Source organism: Quercus robur, chromosome 7 (genome assembly GCF_932294415.1).
Source record: "Quercus robur chromosome 7, dhQueRobu3.1, whole genome shotgun sequence".
In the NCBI taxonomy this organism is placed as follows: domain Eukaryota; kingdom Viridiplantae; phylum Streptophyta; class Magnoliopsida; order Fagales; family Fagaceae; genus Quercus; species Quercus robur.
In genome coordinates this window covers 13,886,176-13,906,752 of record NC_065540.1, presented here as the reverse complement: position 1 = coordinate 13,906,752, position 20,577 = coordinate 13,886,176, and the positions used below count along the sequence as shown (strand labels likewise).

The 20,577-nt window shown below is 36.8% G+C and overlaps 2 protein-coding genes across 4 annotated transcripts in view; one reads left to right on the top strand and one right to left on the bottom strand.

Annotated features, from left to right (window-relative positions):
• The window catches only part of LOC126692377 (putative receptor-like protein kinase At3g47110), a 181,236-nt gene that overhangs the window by 132,903 nt on the left and 27,756 nt on the right, over window positions 1-20,577 (top strand). The gene's annotated exons all lie outside the window — the stretch shown is intronic.
• The window catches only part of LOC126692379 (PHD finger protein ALFIN-LIKE 1-like), a 72,927-nt gene continuing 53,000 nt past the window's right edge, over window positions 651-20,577 (bottom strand). The window contains exon 5 of the mRNA XM_050387976.1: window positions 651-1,149. Within this exon, the coding sequence (XP_050243933.1) occupies window positions 901-1,149 (249 nt within the window). The 3' untranslated portion in view covers window positions 651-900. The remainder of the gene's footprint in view (window positions 1,150-20,577) is intronic.

Here is a 20,577-nt window from a genome sequence, read left to right as displayed (position 1 = left end):
CTTTATACACAGAAAACACAAATCTTTTCTATCATTGCACGTCCATTATCTCAACCAAACAAAGCTTGAATATTCGTTACCTACACCCATGTAACGTTTTTATGATCCATTTGATTTAAGTCTAAACATAGGATTTAGGAGGAAGCCCAATTCTTACTAGGCAATTGAGGCCCAGTTATACCTAACCTTCCACCTTGGGCCGCGGACCAATTCGTTGCTTTGTTCTATAGTAAGGGGCCTTGATGCTCTCCATAATTGTCTCAATGCTTCAGGTTTGACCTTTTGATTACTTTCAAAGGTTCATAAACATTAAAAATGGCTGGATTACTTCATAAGTTGGGGCTTTGCTGGCATTGGGTGTAACTTGTAAAGTATATATTAATTAACAGTTCAACTGAATCACCAATCTCAAAGCTTGTTTTAAAGAATTTAACTTTGATGCATTGGACCTTTTGGAGCAGTCTAATCTTCAAAGTCAAGTTTTAGGCCCAATAGGGACACCTTCAACGGTCTCTATACAAATCCTAACGGGGATTCAGAAAATAATTAAAAATATAGACGACTAATGTGTACTCAGAAGGAACACATTCCTTTACAATCACAATGCATAGACGTGCATGTACATGTAAAAAAAAAAAAAAAAAAAGCACTTCACCAACTATACGTATGTTATTGGTGAATCTGACACAATTTAACAGATTCTAATTATATAAGAAAATATTTGAACAAGGATTCACCGGGGAAGATGGCTTTAAACCACTTTGAAACAATCTGTTAGAAATAAATATTACAGAGCAAACTCAATACATAACTTTTAAAAAAGTAACACTGCTATACCATTTTTTTTTGTCAGCCACAGGAACAATGCTATTCATCTCCCAACATTGGCTTTAGTGACTACTACTGCCTGCCCCTCTTCATACAAGATGGGCATTTGTATTGCTTGATGCTTTCCGCCTTAGCAGGTGTTATCTTCACACACTTTCCATGGTACCACCTCTCACAGACATCACAGCCAATCCAAAATTCATCTGCGTTGTAATTTCCACCACAGCTCCCACAAAGGGTTTCACTATGCTCATCTTCTTCCTCCTCAAAATTCTCATCAGCAAACTTAGTATTAATCTTAACTTGTCCATCGTTTGATCTCTACAGTACAGTGAACCATTTATTTGTCTTAAATGCTAATGTTTTTGTTCTATGATCAATTCTTAATGCTAGTCTTTAGTCCCCAAACCAAGCCCCAGTCCATTTTTAGGAAGTTTGTCCTTTGCTTTCTTTCTTATGCGCATCTCCTTCCTCATTACCAACAAGGGTTGGTTCTATGTAATTGTAGTTTGTACGCACATCATGGAACCATCATGCTTGTCAAGGTCAGTAGCCATAGCTCCAATAAGTGTACTTGGGTTTGGCTTTGAAGTGTCCCTCCATTTCCATCCTCCTTCACTGTTATACTTGATCTTATTCAGCCACCCAAATTGATTTCAACTTTTTATTTTCTATTTTCTAATTTCAAGTAATTGTTAAAATTGAATAGTTCATTATATACAATCAGAATTTCAAGTATAATCTCCAGCCAAAAGATGAGTTTTGTGTCCCTTCGTTTATCTGCTATTACAATGTTTCCTCTTCCAAATTTCAGTTTTTCACAACTTTTAATCTCTCTCACTCACACATCAATTATTTATTTAAAATTTGTGATGTTATATCTACAAACGTACATTCTAGATACGATCACCCCATCATCTACAACAACAAAAAAGTAGCTCAATACTAATTGTTCTCCACGTTTTTCAACCAAGCTTTAATTTTCACCATTTTGAGAAGACATTGATTGTTTTTGTTAGAGATTTTCAAAGTCAGTAATAGGATCACCATTGAGGTAAATAAAACACACAATTAGAAATGATCTCTTTTTCTTTCTTTTTTTTTCCTTTCTTTTTGGTATTCCTGCATTTAGTCTTTGTGAAGTTATTTTGATGTTTTCCTTCCCCAATTTTTTAAAGAAATTTAATTTTGTTATTCTTAATTGACTTGGAATTGTCAACTCAATTTTATTTGGTCCATCAGTGTTGTGGAAATTCTTAATATGGATATGAAGCATATTGATAATGATTTTTTTTTTTTTTTGGGTAGAATATTGGAAAAGAAAAAAAAAATTTAGTGTAGTAATTTTGTTATTGTTGCATCCCATGTGTTTGGTAAAACTCTTTTTAGAAATCTTATGTGTTATTCTCAAATCTCTTTGTTATTTTTATTTTGGTCATTCTATTACAAATAATTAGCATCTCCATTATCAGATTTCTAGCTAATCTGAGCTTTCTTGGTAAGCTTTTACTTTGCTTAGTTTCGAATTATTCTTTTTTCTAACCTCTTAGATTAATTTTTGGGGGTGCAAATGATAGTGTAGCATTAAAGACATTCTCTGTGGTGTCCCACGTTTGTGGTTCAAACCCCACCATCCCCCCTCCAACACCATCTAGCTATGTAAAAAAAAAAAGGTTAGTGTTAGTTTGAATTAAATTTGATGTTCCATTATTTACTTAAATATTTCATATATGCAATGCTTAATTCATTTAACATTTTTGAATTAATCTTTTTCCCCCCTTTTAGTCCCTTTGTATTTTGAAATTGCACAAATTCTATTACATAGTACCAGATTAAGCTTATGTTGTAGGAACAACAAACGCAATGCCTAAGGTACCCCCACTTTTGCCCAATTAAGCATTACACCACATAAACTTCTCAATAGGGTTGGTTTCTATAATGAAGTCATTGGTATTTGTAATGCAAGCCTTAATGGAGAATAAACTTTTAAATTCCATATTTACAACATATGGAACATGAAAATGAATTTATTTGTACAAAGTTTTGAACAATATTTTTTGAATAGTTTTGTATAATTACTATATAATTGTTGTAGTTTAAATATGTTAATGCCATCTTCATTCTGAAAAGTGAGAAACCATGAAAAGCAAAGAGCAAACTAACATAGTTGATAGTGATTAAAAATTCTTTAATTAATTCTTCTTGGTTGAACGTGTACACTCCCTATAAAGCAATATCTTAATTTCACTAAATTGAAGGTAGTATATACAATTCAATCATTTTGCCTAATTTTTGTACTAGAGTTATAGATTTTGTCTTTGATGTTTGCGTTGGATGATTTATGTGTATAATCAGCTGTTCAAACGAAGAATTTCCCATCATATGTGTTCATATCGTATTTTGTCCGCCCTCAATTTGTGTACCGGACCTCGAAAAATCTAAAAATGTTATTTTCTCTCCATGGGGCCACGAGGACACCTAGAATGACGTGGTGCAACTCATTCGGACACCAAAGCCCCCAAAGTGCCTTTTTAAGCTAAAATAACCAAAATGCCCCTAGTCACCCTAGGGTTGACCGAAGGTCAAACAAGGTCAAAATCCATAAAAAAAAAAATAACACATTTCATAGTTTTACATCAAACCCGAGTTTTTTGGAGATTTTTTGCCACTTTGGCTAAGTTTGACCCTAAGTTGACTTCGGGTGGGCCCAAAAACCCTAATTTTGATCCGGCTATCAGAACGGGTTGAAACTAATACCATTGCGAAGATTATCAAATTCTAATTTCAACGACTATTCATAGGTCAAAATCGGAGTTAGAACGGCCGAGATATCACTAAAACCGGGATCACACACCGATCGATGCACCACTAACTTCCTTGAGCCATAACTTTTGATTCGACTGTTGGATTTTCAAGATCCATACCTTTTCAAAAATAGGAAGTCAAGATCTTTTTAGGGGTGTCAAGATTAACCCGATCCGAGGCCTTTTGAGGGTAGCGGCCCTTGAAGGGCTATAAAAGGCCCCAGGCACCCTCCAGGAAAAAAAAAAAAAAAAAAAAAAAAAAAAAAAAAAAAAAAAAACTCCCTTGATCCTGTGCTCTACTTGGACGATTTCTGAGCTTTTCTCCTCTCTTCTAAACACAAAAAACACATCAAAGCCTCTTGATTCTTCCTTCTTCAACAAAAATACAAGGTGTTGTTCTTATACCCAACCTTCTTCCCCTTGGTTCTACACCTTGGATTTGGGGTTTAGGGGTGTGGATGTAGCTTTTTAGCTACTATCCACACCCCTAACTTTCTAAATCTTTTTCTAGCATTTATCCTACTCTTTTTGCTTGAATAACATGATTTATTACTTTCTTCAGCATGTTGCTTGCTTTATTTGTGCTTCTAGCCTAAACCGCTTTTATGCCTTATGCCATGTTTCATGCTTAGATCTACATCCTTACGTGCTTATGTATTTAGATCTACATGCTTTATACTATATGCCATGTTTTCCTATGCTTTGTTCCTCTTTTTGTTCTAGGTTGATGTTAGGGTTACATGCTCACATGCTTGTATCGCATTTTTGGCCATGCCTTGCTTAGATCTACATGTTCACATGCATGTTTCTACGCCTATATGTCTAGATCTATGTTTTCACATGCTTGTGTGCTCGGATCTATGTTCTCTACATGCTTTATGCTATCTTTCATGTGCTTGTGTGCCCCATGCCATGTTTGTGTGCCTAGACCTAGGCTATGTTTGTCATGCCATGTGCTATTCTAGCCCTTTTGTTCATTTATCACATTTTCTTATGTTTTGGCCTAATGGTTAGGACTCGATCTAGACCCTATAGTCTTTGTCACCGTCCATACACCAAGGCCCACATCAAAGGGTTTGGATCACCGTATTTGCATGTTTATGCTTGCTTGCTTCTGTGTTTTATGCTTGTGTTAGCCTCTCAAGTTCTAGGCTTTGGCACGTGAAAGTTCAAAAACGTGTAAAAACACTCTTGAACGTTTAGACCCCCAAATTACAACTTAACCAATTTAAGCAATATGTCAAACAACTAGTGTGCGGAAACTTAACATATGCTATAATATGAAATTGGTTAAAATCTATCTAAGCTAACACAAAATAAAATCCACAGCAGATAGTAAAAAGGCAAAGATAGAGAGGAAGGAAGATGCAAACACAAAGACAACACGCGATGTGTTATCGAAGAGGAAACCGAAGCTCTCGGCGTAAAACCTCTCCGCCGCCCTCCAAGCGGTAAACAATCCACTAGAAAATACAGTTGGGATACATGGACAGCAATAGACCCTCCAAGTCTAATCTACCCAGTGCATCTAAGCCCTCCAAGCTTCTTGCTCCAACGAGGTTGCGTCGAACCTTTTTCTTTTCCAGCTTCCCGAATTCCGCTACTAGACCGTAGCATCAACCAATGAAGATTGGTTCCTTCCTAACTGCTTCCTAGAAATCCAAACAGCTGTCTCACAATGATGATGATGGTGAGAACCAGGTTTGGTATAATGCCTCTCAAGGATTTGACAATGGAGAGGAAGAGAGTTGAGGAATTTAAAGAGACTCTAAGGTATAGATTGTGGGTGAAACAATCTTGTTTTTCTTTAGGGTTTCTCTCTCAAAATTCTCTCTGGAAGCTCTCTTTCAATCGTGGGTAAAAGGGGTATTTATACTGGAGTGGGAGAGGAATGTGAAACGTCAGGTTTTACAAAACAGGGGTGGCTCGCGGCTTGACCTCGCGGCTTGACCAAGTCGCGAGATCCAGTCACGAGATAACCGTATGGCCAATTGTCCTGTTTTGTCCTGTAGTGCTCCAGCTTGCATGACTGTTCACCTTCCAGCATGCTTGGCACGTGTGCTGCGTCTGGCGGCTTGCAGCCGCGAGTCACCCGTGAGTCCCAGCCGCGAGTCTCTGTTTTCTTGCACACTCTTGAGCAATCTTCACTCTATCTCACTCACTACCCTTACATCAAACCCACCTAAATACAGGGTTACTAAATGCTGAATTACAAGCAAATTTGGCACGGAATAAAGCCAATTAGATGGTTGAATAAATTCAACCTTACAATCTCCCCCTTTGGCTATTCCGTGACAAAACCCTAAAACAGACTCTAGACTTAACATGTGAGTTGGGAACAGTTGAACAAAACTCACTCACACCTAACTCTAGAAGCTATGAAGCACTTGAATCATATGAACATAATACTCCTGAAACACAACAATACACCATGATCATTGTAAAGCAGAAAATCGTAAAATGCATATAAAACAGGCAATATGTGATCAAGCAAAAAAAATGGAGTTAAAAAACAAACCATGGCTTGATCAACCAAGTGAACACCACAAGGTAGTGATCATAGTGCTCATTCACACTTGGAATGAACACAAGGACATACAAGTTATCAAGCACGAGGCAAGACACTTGTATGTTCAACACTCAACCAATGCATACTACACAAGGTATATGCATCTAGGAACAATCCTACAAGGGCACAAGAGTGATAGTACATAAACCAAAATGCAGGACATTTAGATTAAAGTACTGATTTCAATATAGCATAAAGGCTGCATAAGCAAGGTACATACCATAAAGCCTACAAACTATGCATAAAACATTAACCCTAAAAGCTTACAAAAGCACATGGGTACAAAACACAAAACATCCTGAATAACATCATCAAAATATATTAAAGTTTAAAACAAGAGTATAGGTTAAGAGTTAGAAACAACTATACACCAAAAACACAGTGTCTCAAAAAAAAATCACAAAATACCCAAAACATAAGCATTTATAAACAAAGTTTCTGATTTTGATAACTTTGACAACTCCCCCTCAACACATTACTCCCCCTTAAGATTTGTTTTTCTGCTTTTCATCATCAATGACATCTCCCCCTTTTTGACCGGAATGGCCAAAGGGTCACTGGTCATGCTGAGTGGTGAAGCTGTCAAGTTTTGCAGACAATACATCAATCTGGTCCTGCATGGCTCTCATCCTGTCAGAGTGCTCAGTCTGGACTTCTCTGATCTCATCAAGTCGTTCCAAAATGATTTGGAAAGCATCTGGAGGTGTATCTGAAGAGGTTGATACTCTAGACCTTTTGCCACTCCTCCTGGGTGTTGAGGTTGATGCATGCCCTGCTGCCTCTGTTTCAATCTCCATTGGGACACCCTCTCCTTCATCACCTTCATCTTCTTCTCCTGGAAGCCTAACACTTATCCTTTTGCAGATAAGCTTGTTAATTGCAGAGGGTGTGGACATGGGACTGATGTCTTGAGGGATTGGAACACCCTTCCTTCTAAAAATCCTCATTAGCAAACTGGGAAAGATCAATTTTGGCCTAGAGGTTGTTCTTGTCTCATCCACAATGGTGTCATATATGTGGGAAATTATGTCTATGAAATTCTTTTCTTTGAGATCCATCAGAAAAACTGCTCTAGCACAATTGATTGTAGTCAATTTCTTAATGGGATAGAGGTTAAACATCATGATTATTGTTAGACACCTCATGTCCACTGGAAAGGCAATGGTATTCAAACATTTCCCTTCTCTCTGCCCACCTATCCTTTGTTGAACTGTTTCAATAGAAACACTCCTATCCTTGTAATTGATAAATTCCTCATCTTCTAATCCTTCAAGCCCTAGTACATCATCTATGACATGTGCATCCAAAATGAATTCTTTACCTCTAACCCAGCAACTTAACTCATTCTCCTTTATCACAGCATTTGAGTAAAATTCCCTAATCAGGGGTTCACACACAACAGGGAAATCACTCAGAAGCTTTTCCCATCCTCTTCCTTCAAAACAGCTGGGGATAAAGGTTTGTCTTAAGTCCTCCAAATCTACAAATCTTTCTTGAATAATTCCTGCATTCAAGAAGTTATCCTTGTATCTCTCAAAGTGATGAACTGACCTAAACAGTTTAGAATCCATTTTCAATCTTTTGTCAGCCTTCTTTGCAGTAGATTTCTTCTTCAAAGGTGAGGGAGCCATCTGTGAACAATCAGAAAAGGCCACAACAGCATAGAACAATATATGTGCAGAACCAGTCAGTACCATGTAATTAACAAAGAGATATCATCCATACAAATGAACTTTGAACACTTAAACAATAAGCTACTTAGATCAATCACATGGATAAACCAAGCCTAAGATAGGAAACACATGAACAACATGGAGAAACAATCCTAAAGGCAGATATATGACAGTGAGACAGATAATGGAAAATGATAAGGCTCATAAACAGCATTGTAAAACTTAACAGATGCACCCAATGGATTTACACAATAGAGCATGCACATTCATCACTGTAAAACTCACAACCTCAAACGGAACAATTTGAAACAATTCAACAGCTCAAGTTCAGACAAAATAAAAGACACACTAAGCTAAGCACAGGATGAAGACTAGAAAGGAAACAACCAAGATCAACACAAACTTTAGCAACAACATCCGCAAGCTAAGCATGAACAAAGAACACAGGCCAAAACGCAAACCCATTTCTAAATCATGAACATATGCGAAAGATCAAAGGGAAAACCACAAAATCAAGTAGAAATGAGTTCAAAAATGAAAACCCATACATGTGACTTGAAGATTTTGAGCTGAAAGTATGCAACAATGGAGATTGGAAGTGGGAGCACAGAGTGTTTGGGAAGGAGATAGTTTAGAGAGAAGATGAACAGTCACAAAAGTTCGAGGGAAAACAAAAAAAGATTTAAAAACTGCTCCTGTTTCTGCCAAACATGCGTTTTTCGCGACTTGATTAAGTTGCCACACAGTCGCCAGCTCAAGCTGCCAAAACACTCAAGGACAAAAAATTGGAAAATTTTTCTAAGTGTTTTTCGCAACTGGAAGGTCTACCCGCGAGTGAGTCGCGAGCTGAGCCACGAAAATCTCTGAGTAACCCTCGCGACTGGACCTCCCACTCGCGAACAAGTCGCCAAAAATGACCCGCAAAGATGCAACTGAGGCACGCGACTTGACATAACCGCGACTGAGCCGCCAATAACAGGGCAAAACTGGATTTTTGAAATTTTCAGATTTTTCAAACAAAATACTTTCCAAAAACACTTAAAACACTCAAAAATCTTTTTGTGCTTGATTTAACAAAGATTGAGCATGTGAAAACACATTTCATCAAGTACAATCACACAAATGAATATGGCATTTATTGAACATAAACTTGTGTGTTGTGTGTGGATATCAACAATGAGATAGTCCTTAGTCTAATGTGAAACTTCAATGATCAATTCAACCAAGACATACACAATTAGCACTAGATCATGTGACCCATCTCAATTATAGAAATATGTATATATGACCTCCCACAAAACTTGATAACATAACTTGGAGCTTTACATTTGACTCCACTTTTAGTCATAACATTTGATCTTTTTGATCTTTTGAAGCAATCACCTCTCATTGTGAGAGTGATATTTGACATTTCACTTTAATGAACAAGCCTTTGGCTTTTTGAATAAACATTTTCTTTAATATAAAGTCGCTTACCCTTTTTTCTAGTCGAATACTAGAATGTGCGACAAGTTTTTGCAACTCAATATCTCTTTTCATTTGGAGATTTACATTTAGTGAGCTCTTTTTAGCAAAACAAAAATAAAGAGTGGGAAGATATATAGACACAAGTCTATGCATGTCTTAAGATCAACATAACCATTCACTAATCATTCATGACAAGTTTGAAGATCTATTTACAACAATCACATAGATTTCAAGATTTTTCCCACAGTGATATGAGTGCATGAAAACAAGCAATGCTCGAAAATGCACAAAGCCATTAGCACAAAGGTACAAGGCAAAACAAGTTTTGAGACAAAAAACTCAACAATGTCAATCAAGCTTTTTGATTTTCTAATTTTTATGTGATTTTTAGATTTTTGACACAAGAAACAAAAAGATTGATAAGACAAAATTAGAAATATGCACAAGTAGACAAGCAAACAACCAACAGCAAAAACAGTAAGCAAAACAAACAAACATTGTCACAAAGCATAGGAAGTATTAATGCATGGACATGTTGTAATGCTTATGCATGAGTACCCTTTTTCACCCACACGTCACTTGCGTTTGGGGTGATTTCCTTATAGGATTGGGTACGGGAGTTAGGGCTTTCAAACTTTCGTGAGAAGCTTTCCAAGCAGTTGGTGAATGCACCAATCATCTTCATCACGTTCTCTAGACTGATCACCTGCCCAAATTCTTCTATCATTTCTAGGTCCTTCTGACCTTTGAGGAGTTGCATTATTCTTTACTCTCAGCTTTTGGCAATTAGGTCGAGTATGCCCTTGAAGTCCGCAATTATGACACACATAAGTTGCTCTAGGACCTCTTTGTGGTCGTGGGCGTGACTTGGCACGAGATTCAGACCTGCCCACAGACTGATTACAGGGATTTAACATCCGTTGGTTCACCACATTCTTCTTCTCCTCCACCTCGAGCTTCTCACCAGTAAGGTTAGCTACAACTGGATCTTTGGCCTTTACAAACTTCACTTCTTTAGTGACATTTCCAGATGAACTACTTCCTCCGGTATATCCCAATCCGGATTTGTCTGAAAAGCTCTTTTGAGATGAGATAACATCATCTAGCTTCTTAGTGGTGACCCTCTCTATTTTAGCATTTGCTTGCACAACCTCATTCTCAAGAAATCTCATTTTTGTGTAAGCTTCAGACAACTCACCATTCAGTGTTTCTATCTCACATTTGGCCTCCCTATATCGGATTAGGAGACTTTTGTAGTCCTCCTCAGCCTTTTTCATTTTTCTCACAGCAGCCTTGGCCACCCTTGTGTACTCACCCAACTTCTCCAAGAGTGAGTTATAATTCTCTTGAAGATTTGTTGTGCTTTCATCTTCTTCAGCATCCGATTCTTCAACAATTCCTAGTGATTCATCATCACTATGTTCTCCAAGGTCTCGTACAAGCAGATTCAACTCATCTGAAGACTCAACATGAGCTATAGTCATAAAAGCCGAATAGTTCCCTTCTCCATCACAGCTCTCTTCAGATTCTGAGTCAGACGAATCCGAGTCACTCAAAGTCGTGGCATACACTTTACCTTTCGATTTCAAATAATTCGGACATTCCTTCTTAAAATGTCCATGCCCGTTACATTCGAAACAAGTGACACCTTGTGTAGGTTGGGATTCTTTTCCATCTTTCTTTTTGAATTCCCTTTTCTCCCTTCCAGAACTTTGGAATTTTCTTTTATCATCAAATTTGCCATTATTTTTGAATTTCAAGAACTTTCTGAAATTTTTGACAATGTAAGCAACATCTTTGTCAACCACATCTTCTCCCGATGAGTCTTGATCTTCCACCTTCTCATTGATGGTCTTTAGAGTAAGAGATTTACTCTTCCGTTGATTGGGCATCGACCTCTCATAAGTCTGCAGAGAACCAACCAGCTCCTGTACTTTGATGTCGTCAAGGTCCTTGCTCTCTTCAATTGCTGTCACTTTAGCACGAAAACTTTCCGGCAATGATCGAAGGATCTTCCTTACAATCTTTGAGTCCTCCGTTTTCTCCCCCAAGTTGAATTTACTGACAACCACCTCATTTAGCTTCCCATAGAAAGAGTCAAAAGACTCATCCTCACTCATTTTGAGCTCCTCAAACCGAGTGGTCAGCATTTGTAACTTGGTGTCTTTCACTTTCTTCGTGCCTTCATAGGTGGTTTCCAAAATCTCCCATACTTCTTTGGCAACGGTAATATGAGAAATCCTGTGAAATTCATCTGGAGACACACCACAGAAAATAGCATTAAGTGCTTTACTGTTAGCATTAGATGCAGCAAGTGCTGCCTTATCCCATGAGGATTTGGCTTCCTCAGATCTGGTCCAACCAATCTCAACAGCATCCCAAACAAATTCATCAATAGAACACAGAAAAGCTCTCATGCGAACCTTCCAAAAAGCATAATTACTACCATCAAAATATGGAGGTGCATTTAGGGATTGAGACCTATCCATCTCAAAAGGGAGTCAAGGATCACACAATGGTAATGAAACCAATAACAGTGTACCCGCTCTGATACCAATTGAAAGTTCAAAAATGTGTAAAAACACCCTTGAACGTTTAGACCCCCAAATTACAACTTAACCAATTTAAGCAATATGTCAAACAACTAGTGTGCGGAAACTTAACATATGCTATAATATGAAATTGGTTAAAATCTATCTAAGCCAACACAAAATAAAATCCACAGCAGATAGTAAAAAGGCAAAGATAGAGAGGAAGGAAGATGCAAACACAAAGACAACACACGATGTGTTATCGAAGAGGAAACCGAAGCCCTCGGCGTAAAACCTCTCCGCCGCCCTCCAAGCGGTAAACAATCCACTAGAAAATACAGTTGGGATACATGGACAGCAATAGACCCTCCAAGCCTAATCTACCCAGTGCACCTAAGCCCTCCAAGCTTCTTGCTCCAACGAGGTTGCGCCGAACCTTTTTCTTTTCTAGCTTCCCGGATTCCGCTACTAGACCCTAGCATCAACCAATGAAGATTGGTTCCTTCCTAACTGCTTCCCAGAAATCCAAACAGCTGTCTCACAATGATGATAATGGTGAGAACCAGGTTTGGTATAATGCCTCTCAAGGATTTGACAATGGAGAGGAAGAGAGTTAAGGAATTTGAAGAGACTCTAAGGTATAGATTGTGGGTGAAACAATCTTGTTTTTCTTTAGGGTTTCTCTCTCAAAATTCTCTCTGGAAGCTCTCTTTCAATCGTGGGTAAAAGGGGTATTTATACTGGAGTGGGAGAGGAATGTGAAACGTCAGGTTTTACAAAACAGGGGTGGCTCGCGGCTTGACCTCGCGGCTTGACCAAGTCGCGAGATCCAGTCGCGAGATAACCGTATGGCCAGTTGTCCTGTTTTGTCCTGTAGTGCTCCAGCTTGCATGACTGTTCACCTTCCAGCATGCTTGGCACGTGTGCTGCGTCTGGCGGCTTGCAGCTGCAAGTCACCCGCGAGTCCCAGCCGCGAGTCTCTGTTTTCTTGCATACTCTTGAGCAATCTTCACTCTATCTCACTTACTACCCTTACATCAAACCCACCTAAATACAGGGTTACTAAATGCTGAATTACAAGCAAATTTGGCACGGAATAAAGCCAATTAGATGGTTGAATAAATTCAACCTTACAGCACGCTTGACACCCTTAGCGAGTTTGTGGCTGTATGGTTACATCTAACGCCCGTGGGGCCTTGTTTGGATGTAACCATTTGGGATGCATCGTCATGATGTCTGTTGCTTCGTGTACACCTTTCCCCTTTCCACTCCATGTGATGCTATGCTTGCCACGCTTGTTTATGCCACCCATTGGCTTTCTATGCATCTTTACATGCTTGCTTATATGTTCATGCATGAGTCTTGCTTGCTAGTGTGTCATCCATGCTTCAATGCAATGAAGTTATGGACATCTGATCCAAACCCACATTAGAGACACTGTTCTTAAAGTTAAGAAGGAGAAAAGAATAAAGCTAGGTATGTTACAAGTTTGTTCATGTTGTTGCAAGAAAGAATTGCAAGGGTAGCATTTCCTCTAATTCTGTCAGTCATGCAATTGTTGCGTTATTAATTAATTCTTGTGATTGTTTGTTTTGCAGCATGATCAGATAGGATCGATGGAATCTCTATGTAATGACCGATTGAGTAACATCTCCGAGGCTAGTGATGGCCATAAATTATAGGCTCGTGAAATTCAATTGTGCGATCTTTACAATTGGCTCATATGCTGCCTCAACCATTTATATCATTATTTTCCAAATCAAAGGTAATAATTTAGATCGATGGCTCAGTGTTATTTATCAATTATCAATGACATTTTCTTAAACCAAACTACCATAATATGGATTGTGCGATCCCTCCTTTGATTTGTAATATATGTTCAGTGCCATACACTTGGCCTTGGCCTTACTCTTCTTAACTTAGAAATGTTTGGGCAGGTATTATATTAATAGTTTCACTGGACCTATTCCTTTATCATTTTCTTTTCTTCATTGCTTTTCTTAATTTTCTTTCACTCTTAATATAGCTAATTAATCACTAAAAAATAACCGTTTTATTGAGCAATACATAATGTATAACTATTGTTTGATTTAATTCCTCGATCTCTCATACCCTTTGTACTCACATAGACTTATCAATCCTTTTGGTCTCAAGTCAAGCCCATCACAATGCAAGAAAAATGAATATATATCATTTGTCTCATTTTTTGTATTCCACTTTATACTTCACCAATTTGTCATATAATTCATTTTACTTTCCATATAAAATAAATAAAGTTTAAAATGAAATAAAATTAAATTAAATAAACAAACACATAACATATCACATGCAGTATATTGAGAAGGTCTGGTTATTATGCATGGTGCAGGCATGCATGCAGTATATTGAGATAGTTAATCTTATCTATTGTAATTTAGTTCTGTTGGACGGAAGTCATAAAGGTCGAGTGGCTCTATATCAAATTGAAATATACGGTAGTTTGGATGAATTATCACTCTATAATCTGTTGAATGTTGTATGTATTAGATTTATAATTGAGGATAGAAGTTGAAATATAAAACAGAAAGATAACAAGAATTCAAAAATAGCAACAAATGCTTGCTTGAATTATTATGGAAAAGCCAGCCAATAAGTGATGGTACGTAATTGCAAGTTTTGCAAATTTTTAATCCATTTTTTGTTGCCTATGAAAATTCCGCCAACCAGTACAAGAAAATTCCACACAAATATCCTGGTAGACTGTTATTTTATCCATAATCAAATAAAAACAAAATAAAATTATTGACTCTTTTTTTTTTTTTCCTTTAGAGGTCCACCATAAGGTTGGAGATCCCTATCGGCCAAAGTGCCAATGCCAACTACTAAGCTCCTTAGTAACAACACATGCTTATAGTCCTTGACACTTCTCCATAGGCTTATTGAAGTTACAGAAAACTCATTTAGTAACCAACAAATTCCAAGTTTTAGTAGTGAAAAAAAATGTAAGCATATAAAATTATGGGAAAAAATTTGTAAGTAAACAGAAAGGAATATCAATAGCTTCTATTAGGATTGTCAAGTCCGCATGTTACTGTTTCTTAACACTAATGGAATTCATAAAATACAATTTCTGTTTGTTGACGCTAGTCTGTCTTACGCTTTTTGCGTTAATTAATATATGTAGTTGTTTGTTTATACAACTAGCCTCTCTCGTGCTTAAAAAAATAAAAATAATAAAATTCTTCCCTGACAAATTATTCCTCAAGAAATGGTTTGTCGCCTACTGCACTTTTACAGTACCTGAACTTGACTTCCAATTCCTTTCTTAAGAAATTAACAATTCTAATTTGATTTCCAATTCCAATCCAACTTAGTTGGCGTACCATGTACTTGGGTCTTGAAGCTACAGGAACTATCCCAGCTGTTAGGTTTTAAGAATTTAGATTTAAATATTTAGAATTATTGTTGTATTGTGTTGGCAAACCAAGAACAAAACATGTCTAGTCTAAGTGTTTAGGCAATGCTTAAATGTGCGTGTTTCAAGGTTCAAGTCCAGCTGATTGCAAAAAAAGGAAGTAAAGTTCTATCTTGCTCGATCGATCGAAAATCGCAGGCACAGTTTTTCTGCAAAATTTTAAACAAGCCCAAGCCCGCGAAAATGTTTAGGGTTTCATCTAAACCTTCTCCACTTATAAAAGGAAAACTCTAACCACGTTTTGATAGTGCTAAAGAAGACTTGTGTGTTTCTCTTTGTGAGATTTAAGTAAGGATGGCAATTTCTGCCCGACCTGCAGGTACCCAGCCCGATAAAGAATAGGATCAGGTTTGGGTTTTTTTTTTTTTTTTTTTTTTTTTTTAAACCTGAAGCAAGTCCAAGTCGAGTCCAGGTTTTAGTAAAAACCCGGCCCAAATCCGGACCCAACCCGACTGGTTTAGAATAAAAATAAAATTACAAAAAAAAACCTATATATATATATATATATAACTTATAAACTAACCCTAACCTCTCTTATTCTCACTCACTCATTTCAATGGCATGCCAACTGCCCCCCTCCCTTGAGACCTTGGTCACAGCCCACAGATGACCTCAAAGCCTCAAAGACCTTCCCTTTTTTGTCTCCGATTTTTGCTACGAAAGGTTTTGCAATATGTGATTGGAAGAGCAATTTAAAAAAAAAAAAATTTACCCCCATTCTCCATGTGGGTTAGTGTTTTCTTTTTCCTTTTTTGGTTAATTGAACTCTAAAAGCGTGACAGCCACTGTTTTTGTCAATGTCCTTTGTTTAATTTATACGGCCTGTACCTGCTGTATCGCATGCTCCAGGTATAGAACTAGCAACTTCGTAGGAGTTTTGGACTTTTGTCCAACACGCTACCCACTGAACTAGTAGGCTTCCTTGTGTGCTTCTTGACATTTATATTTTATTTATTTTAATTTTACAAGATTAATAGTTTTGGATTTAATTTTATCACTATTTACTTAATAGTATTTTCTATTTTTTTTTTTTTGTTCAAGAATTATTCTTTCACATCAATAAATATGAATATGAAAATTGTAAATTTATGTTAAAAATGATTTTATTTTAAATTAAAATGCATTTTTTATTCGAAAGATTAATAAATACAATTTTTTAAAGCTTGTTTATATTTATTATTTTCTATTCACTTTATAAAAATAACGAAAATACATTTGAAAGTTTTTTTAACTACATAATATTTTTTTTAAGCGTAATTTTCATATTTTTACACATTTAATACATTTATTTGTATTTTAATTAATATTAAATTAATTTTGACGTCATCACGGTTCGACCTCAGTTGGACCTTGGTCCAACCTTAAAAACCTTGAACCGCTCCCTTCTTCGATTCTTTGAACGGTCTGTGTCTGAAAACCTTGGTTCTAGCTTCTCTCGTCATCTCTCATGTCTGTCTTTGGAAGTTTTGCATACATTGAACTCCCTGATTGAGTCATTCATTCCCATAAAATTTTTAAGACCACCTCATTCTCTATCTTTTTTTTTCTTTTTCTTTTTCTTTTTTTTCTAGGTTCATATCGTCTCAATCATGTGAGTTGTTTGTGTTTGTGTTAGGATTTGTGTTTGTGTTTGTGATTTTAAAAGGGAAAATCATAAATCTGAAATTTTGTGTTTGTGTTTGTGATTTTGAATGGGAAAATCATAAATCTGAATTTGTGGCATGGCTAGCGGGGCCCGCGAGTGCTTGACGGGCCAGGTTTGGGGTTAAGAAAAAAATTCGTCTAATAAACGGGTCAAGTCCGGGTTTCCAGGGCAGACCCACGGGTCCGGTCCAGGTATGAAAAAACCTGGCCCGAACCCAATCCGTTGCCATTCCTAGATTTGAGAGGTTTTGTACCTTCTAACTACACAAGAATCTACCAGAGCCAAAACTACAATCAAGCATTGGTAGAACATAGTTGCTGCATCAAGATCATTACTGAGGGTGGTCTAAAACCTTTGAGTGAGATCTCAAAGTCACAAGCAAGGTGGCTTGTGTTGTTGTAAATCCAAGAAGAGGAGTCCGTGAATTCAAAACTTGCACGTGGTCGTGTCAGTAAGTTACTACTGGAGGTAGCATTAGATTTAGGGTTAAATCTTTTGTAAAAACTTCAATTCTCTTATAGTGGATTTGGTTTACCTTGAGGATAGTTAGGTCAAATCATCTCTAGGTTTTTACCTTGAAACGGTTCGTTTCATTGGTTTTCTTGGATCATCATATCGTGGTGTTATTTATTTTCCGCTGCTTTGCATGATATAATTTATTTGTGTTTAACCTAGACCTGAATAATTAATTTAAGTAATCACTTGGTTAATATATTAGGTTAAACAATCTGGTTTAAGGGGTCTAAACAAACATACACCAGCTTTGATACCACACTTTCTTTTCTCTAAATTGTAAATTTTTTTTTTCTCAAAATCCTGGACAATTCATAAGGAAGCTCTCCTAGTCCTAGTTTGGAAGCCTTGGGTACAATTTTTGTTCAAAAATGAGATTTTGATTTCATGGTTATGAAATCAAAAATAGAGTGTCTACAACGCCTCAACTTGTATTTCTAAATAATTTTTTTATAATACAGTGACTAAATTTTATGTCATCCATTAATATATAGCAATTCTTCTCTATTTTTTGGACCTTGGACCATCAGTATACCAACCTCTGTTGCCTTAATGCAATCGGTCGATGTAAATAAACATGTGTGAAGGGATTATGCACAAAATTCCCAGATTAGTAAGATGCAAAAATAAAGAAAAATATACGCCAAAGAAAAAAATTAATCACGCACAAGAAAATATTTACATGGTTCGGTAATTTGCCTACGTCCACGTAGTTGCAGAGATTTCACTATTCTCAAGGAAAAAATATAAAATGCGACAGTACAGTTTTCTCTCTCAAAACATCATTAAAACCCTAATCTCCAAAACAACAGTTTTTATATCCTACGCACATAATTCACAATGGGCTATAAAACAGGCCAAATAATTTTCACGAGGCTTATCTATGAGCGCTACTGCTTAGGCCTATTGGCCCAAGCCTCCGCTTCATGGACTAAGCATCAAAAAATCTCCCATTAAAAACCGTAACAGTATTATTTCGGGTCGGGTCATAATCCAGATCAAACACAATTAGGCTCCACAAAGTCCAATACATGTGAACTAACCACTTTCATAATTTTCAAAAATAAATAAATAGATAAAGCATCTTTAATTTCCTGATGAAAATTATTCCACGAGAAATGGGTCGTCCCCTACCGCACTTACAGCATCTAGATTTTTTTCCAATACCTCTCTATCAATTCTATTGACTTTAAATTCCGCACCAACTCAGTTGGTGTACCAGGGTCTTGATGGAGACAACCTTACGGCAACTTTGATGGTTAACCCTTTTCTTTTGTATAAATTGTAATGTTTTTTGGCTTCTCCTCGACAATTCACCAGGAAGCTTTCCTAATTCCTAGTCCTAGTTAGCAAACATTGCCATCATCGGTGTTAAATTAACATCTAAATTTTGCTTCCAATTCCTTTCTATCAATTCTAATCTGACTTTCAATTCCACTTCCACACCAACTCAGTTGGTGGACCTTTCGGGTACTAATAAGCCTTTGATAGTACACTTTTCTTCTTTATAAATTCACAAGGAAGCTCTCCTAGTTCTAGTTAGCAAGCACGATCAGCATCAGTGTTGGGACTTGTAACTTCTTCAACTAGTCTATGGCAATATTGTCCATCTGGTACGTACGATTCCTCTGATTTATAATACATATATCTTCCATAAATATACTATTTCACCATCATGCCAGAATAGACTGCATGGAAGCCTACAATCATACCTTGGCCATAGTACTCTTCCTATACTTGAAATGTTTGATGGCAGTATTAAAAGTTTCACTGGACCTATTCCTTGATCATCTGGTTTGATAAATTGATCAATGACATTATTAAATGTTTGAAGGAGACTGCAAGAATGTATGTCATCCTAAACCCAGACTCTTCCTCCTATCGGAGGATTCAATCAATCATCCAAGATGTCAATAATGTCATTAATGTCAATGTCATCCTAAACCCAGATTCTTCTTCCCATTGGCAGATTCAATCAATCATCCAAGATATCAATAGCTCCAATCAGTGCACTAAGTGTGTGTTTGGCATGGCTTAAAAAGCCAACTTTTTTTACTATTCAATTTATTTTTGCTACTATTCATGACTCCACTGTTGGGATGCACGAACGCAGTAAAACGGCCACCACAACCACAAGCGACGCCGCTGCCTGTGCGTCGATGCTGCATCCATTTTTTTTCCTTCATTTCCTGACTCACGCCGACTCGGCGCAAACTCAGGCCAATTCGTGCTAAATTAGGCCGATTCGCGCCGACTCGAGCCGTATTAGTCCATATAGGGCGAAACCGCTGATTCAGGCCGAAATTCCCAAAAAAAAAAAAAAAAAAAAGGGTGCGCACCGTCTCACTCTCTCCGATTCATTCTTGTCTCACATCTCAACTCAGCTCCTCTTACTCTCATCTCTCTGTGCGCCTCCAGCTCCATGCCTCCACCATTTGATAATTGATAAGTTTTGCTTTTAACAAAACTTAGTTCTATTTCTTAAAAGGCATTATTTTGTTTTTTTGTGTCTGGCCAAACACGTGAGCCACTAATACTGAGCCACATCTTCCTTTTTTTTTTTCTTTTTTTTTTTTAATTTTATTTTATGGAAAGCTACACCTATTTTAATACCTGCCACATATATTATTTATTTTGTTTTTGGGCTACACATCTTTTTTATTATTATTTATTTATGGAAAGTCTCATCTATTTTAATACCTCTGTCAATAATTCAAGTGTCAAAAACTTTTGTGGACTTATTACTATCTATTTATTATTTATTTATTTATTTATTTATTTATTATTATTATTATTATTATTATTATTATTAGTATATGAGTTTTCTATTATTATTATATAAAAAAGCATGCTTAGCAATATATAAAATATATAAATAAAAATATTTTTAATAATTTTTTAATCACCGCACCCCGCCGCAACTGCACCTTATTTTTTCAAAAATTGCCGAGTCTCACACCCGCACCCAAACCCCCACCCGCACCCAAATCTAGAAACACACTTGTGCTTCATAGCTCCACTGCACTTTTTGATGCTATTCATGGACCTCACTGTACTATTTCAGCTACGTTTTAGTTTTATTTACAGCATTTT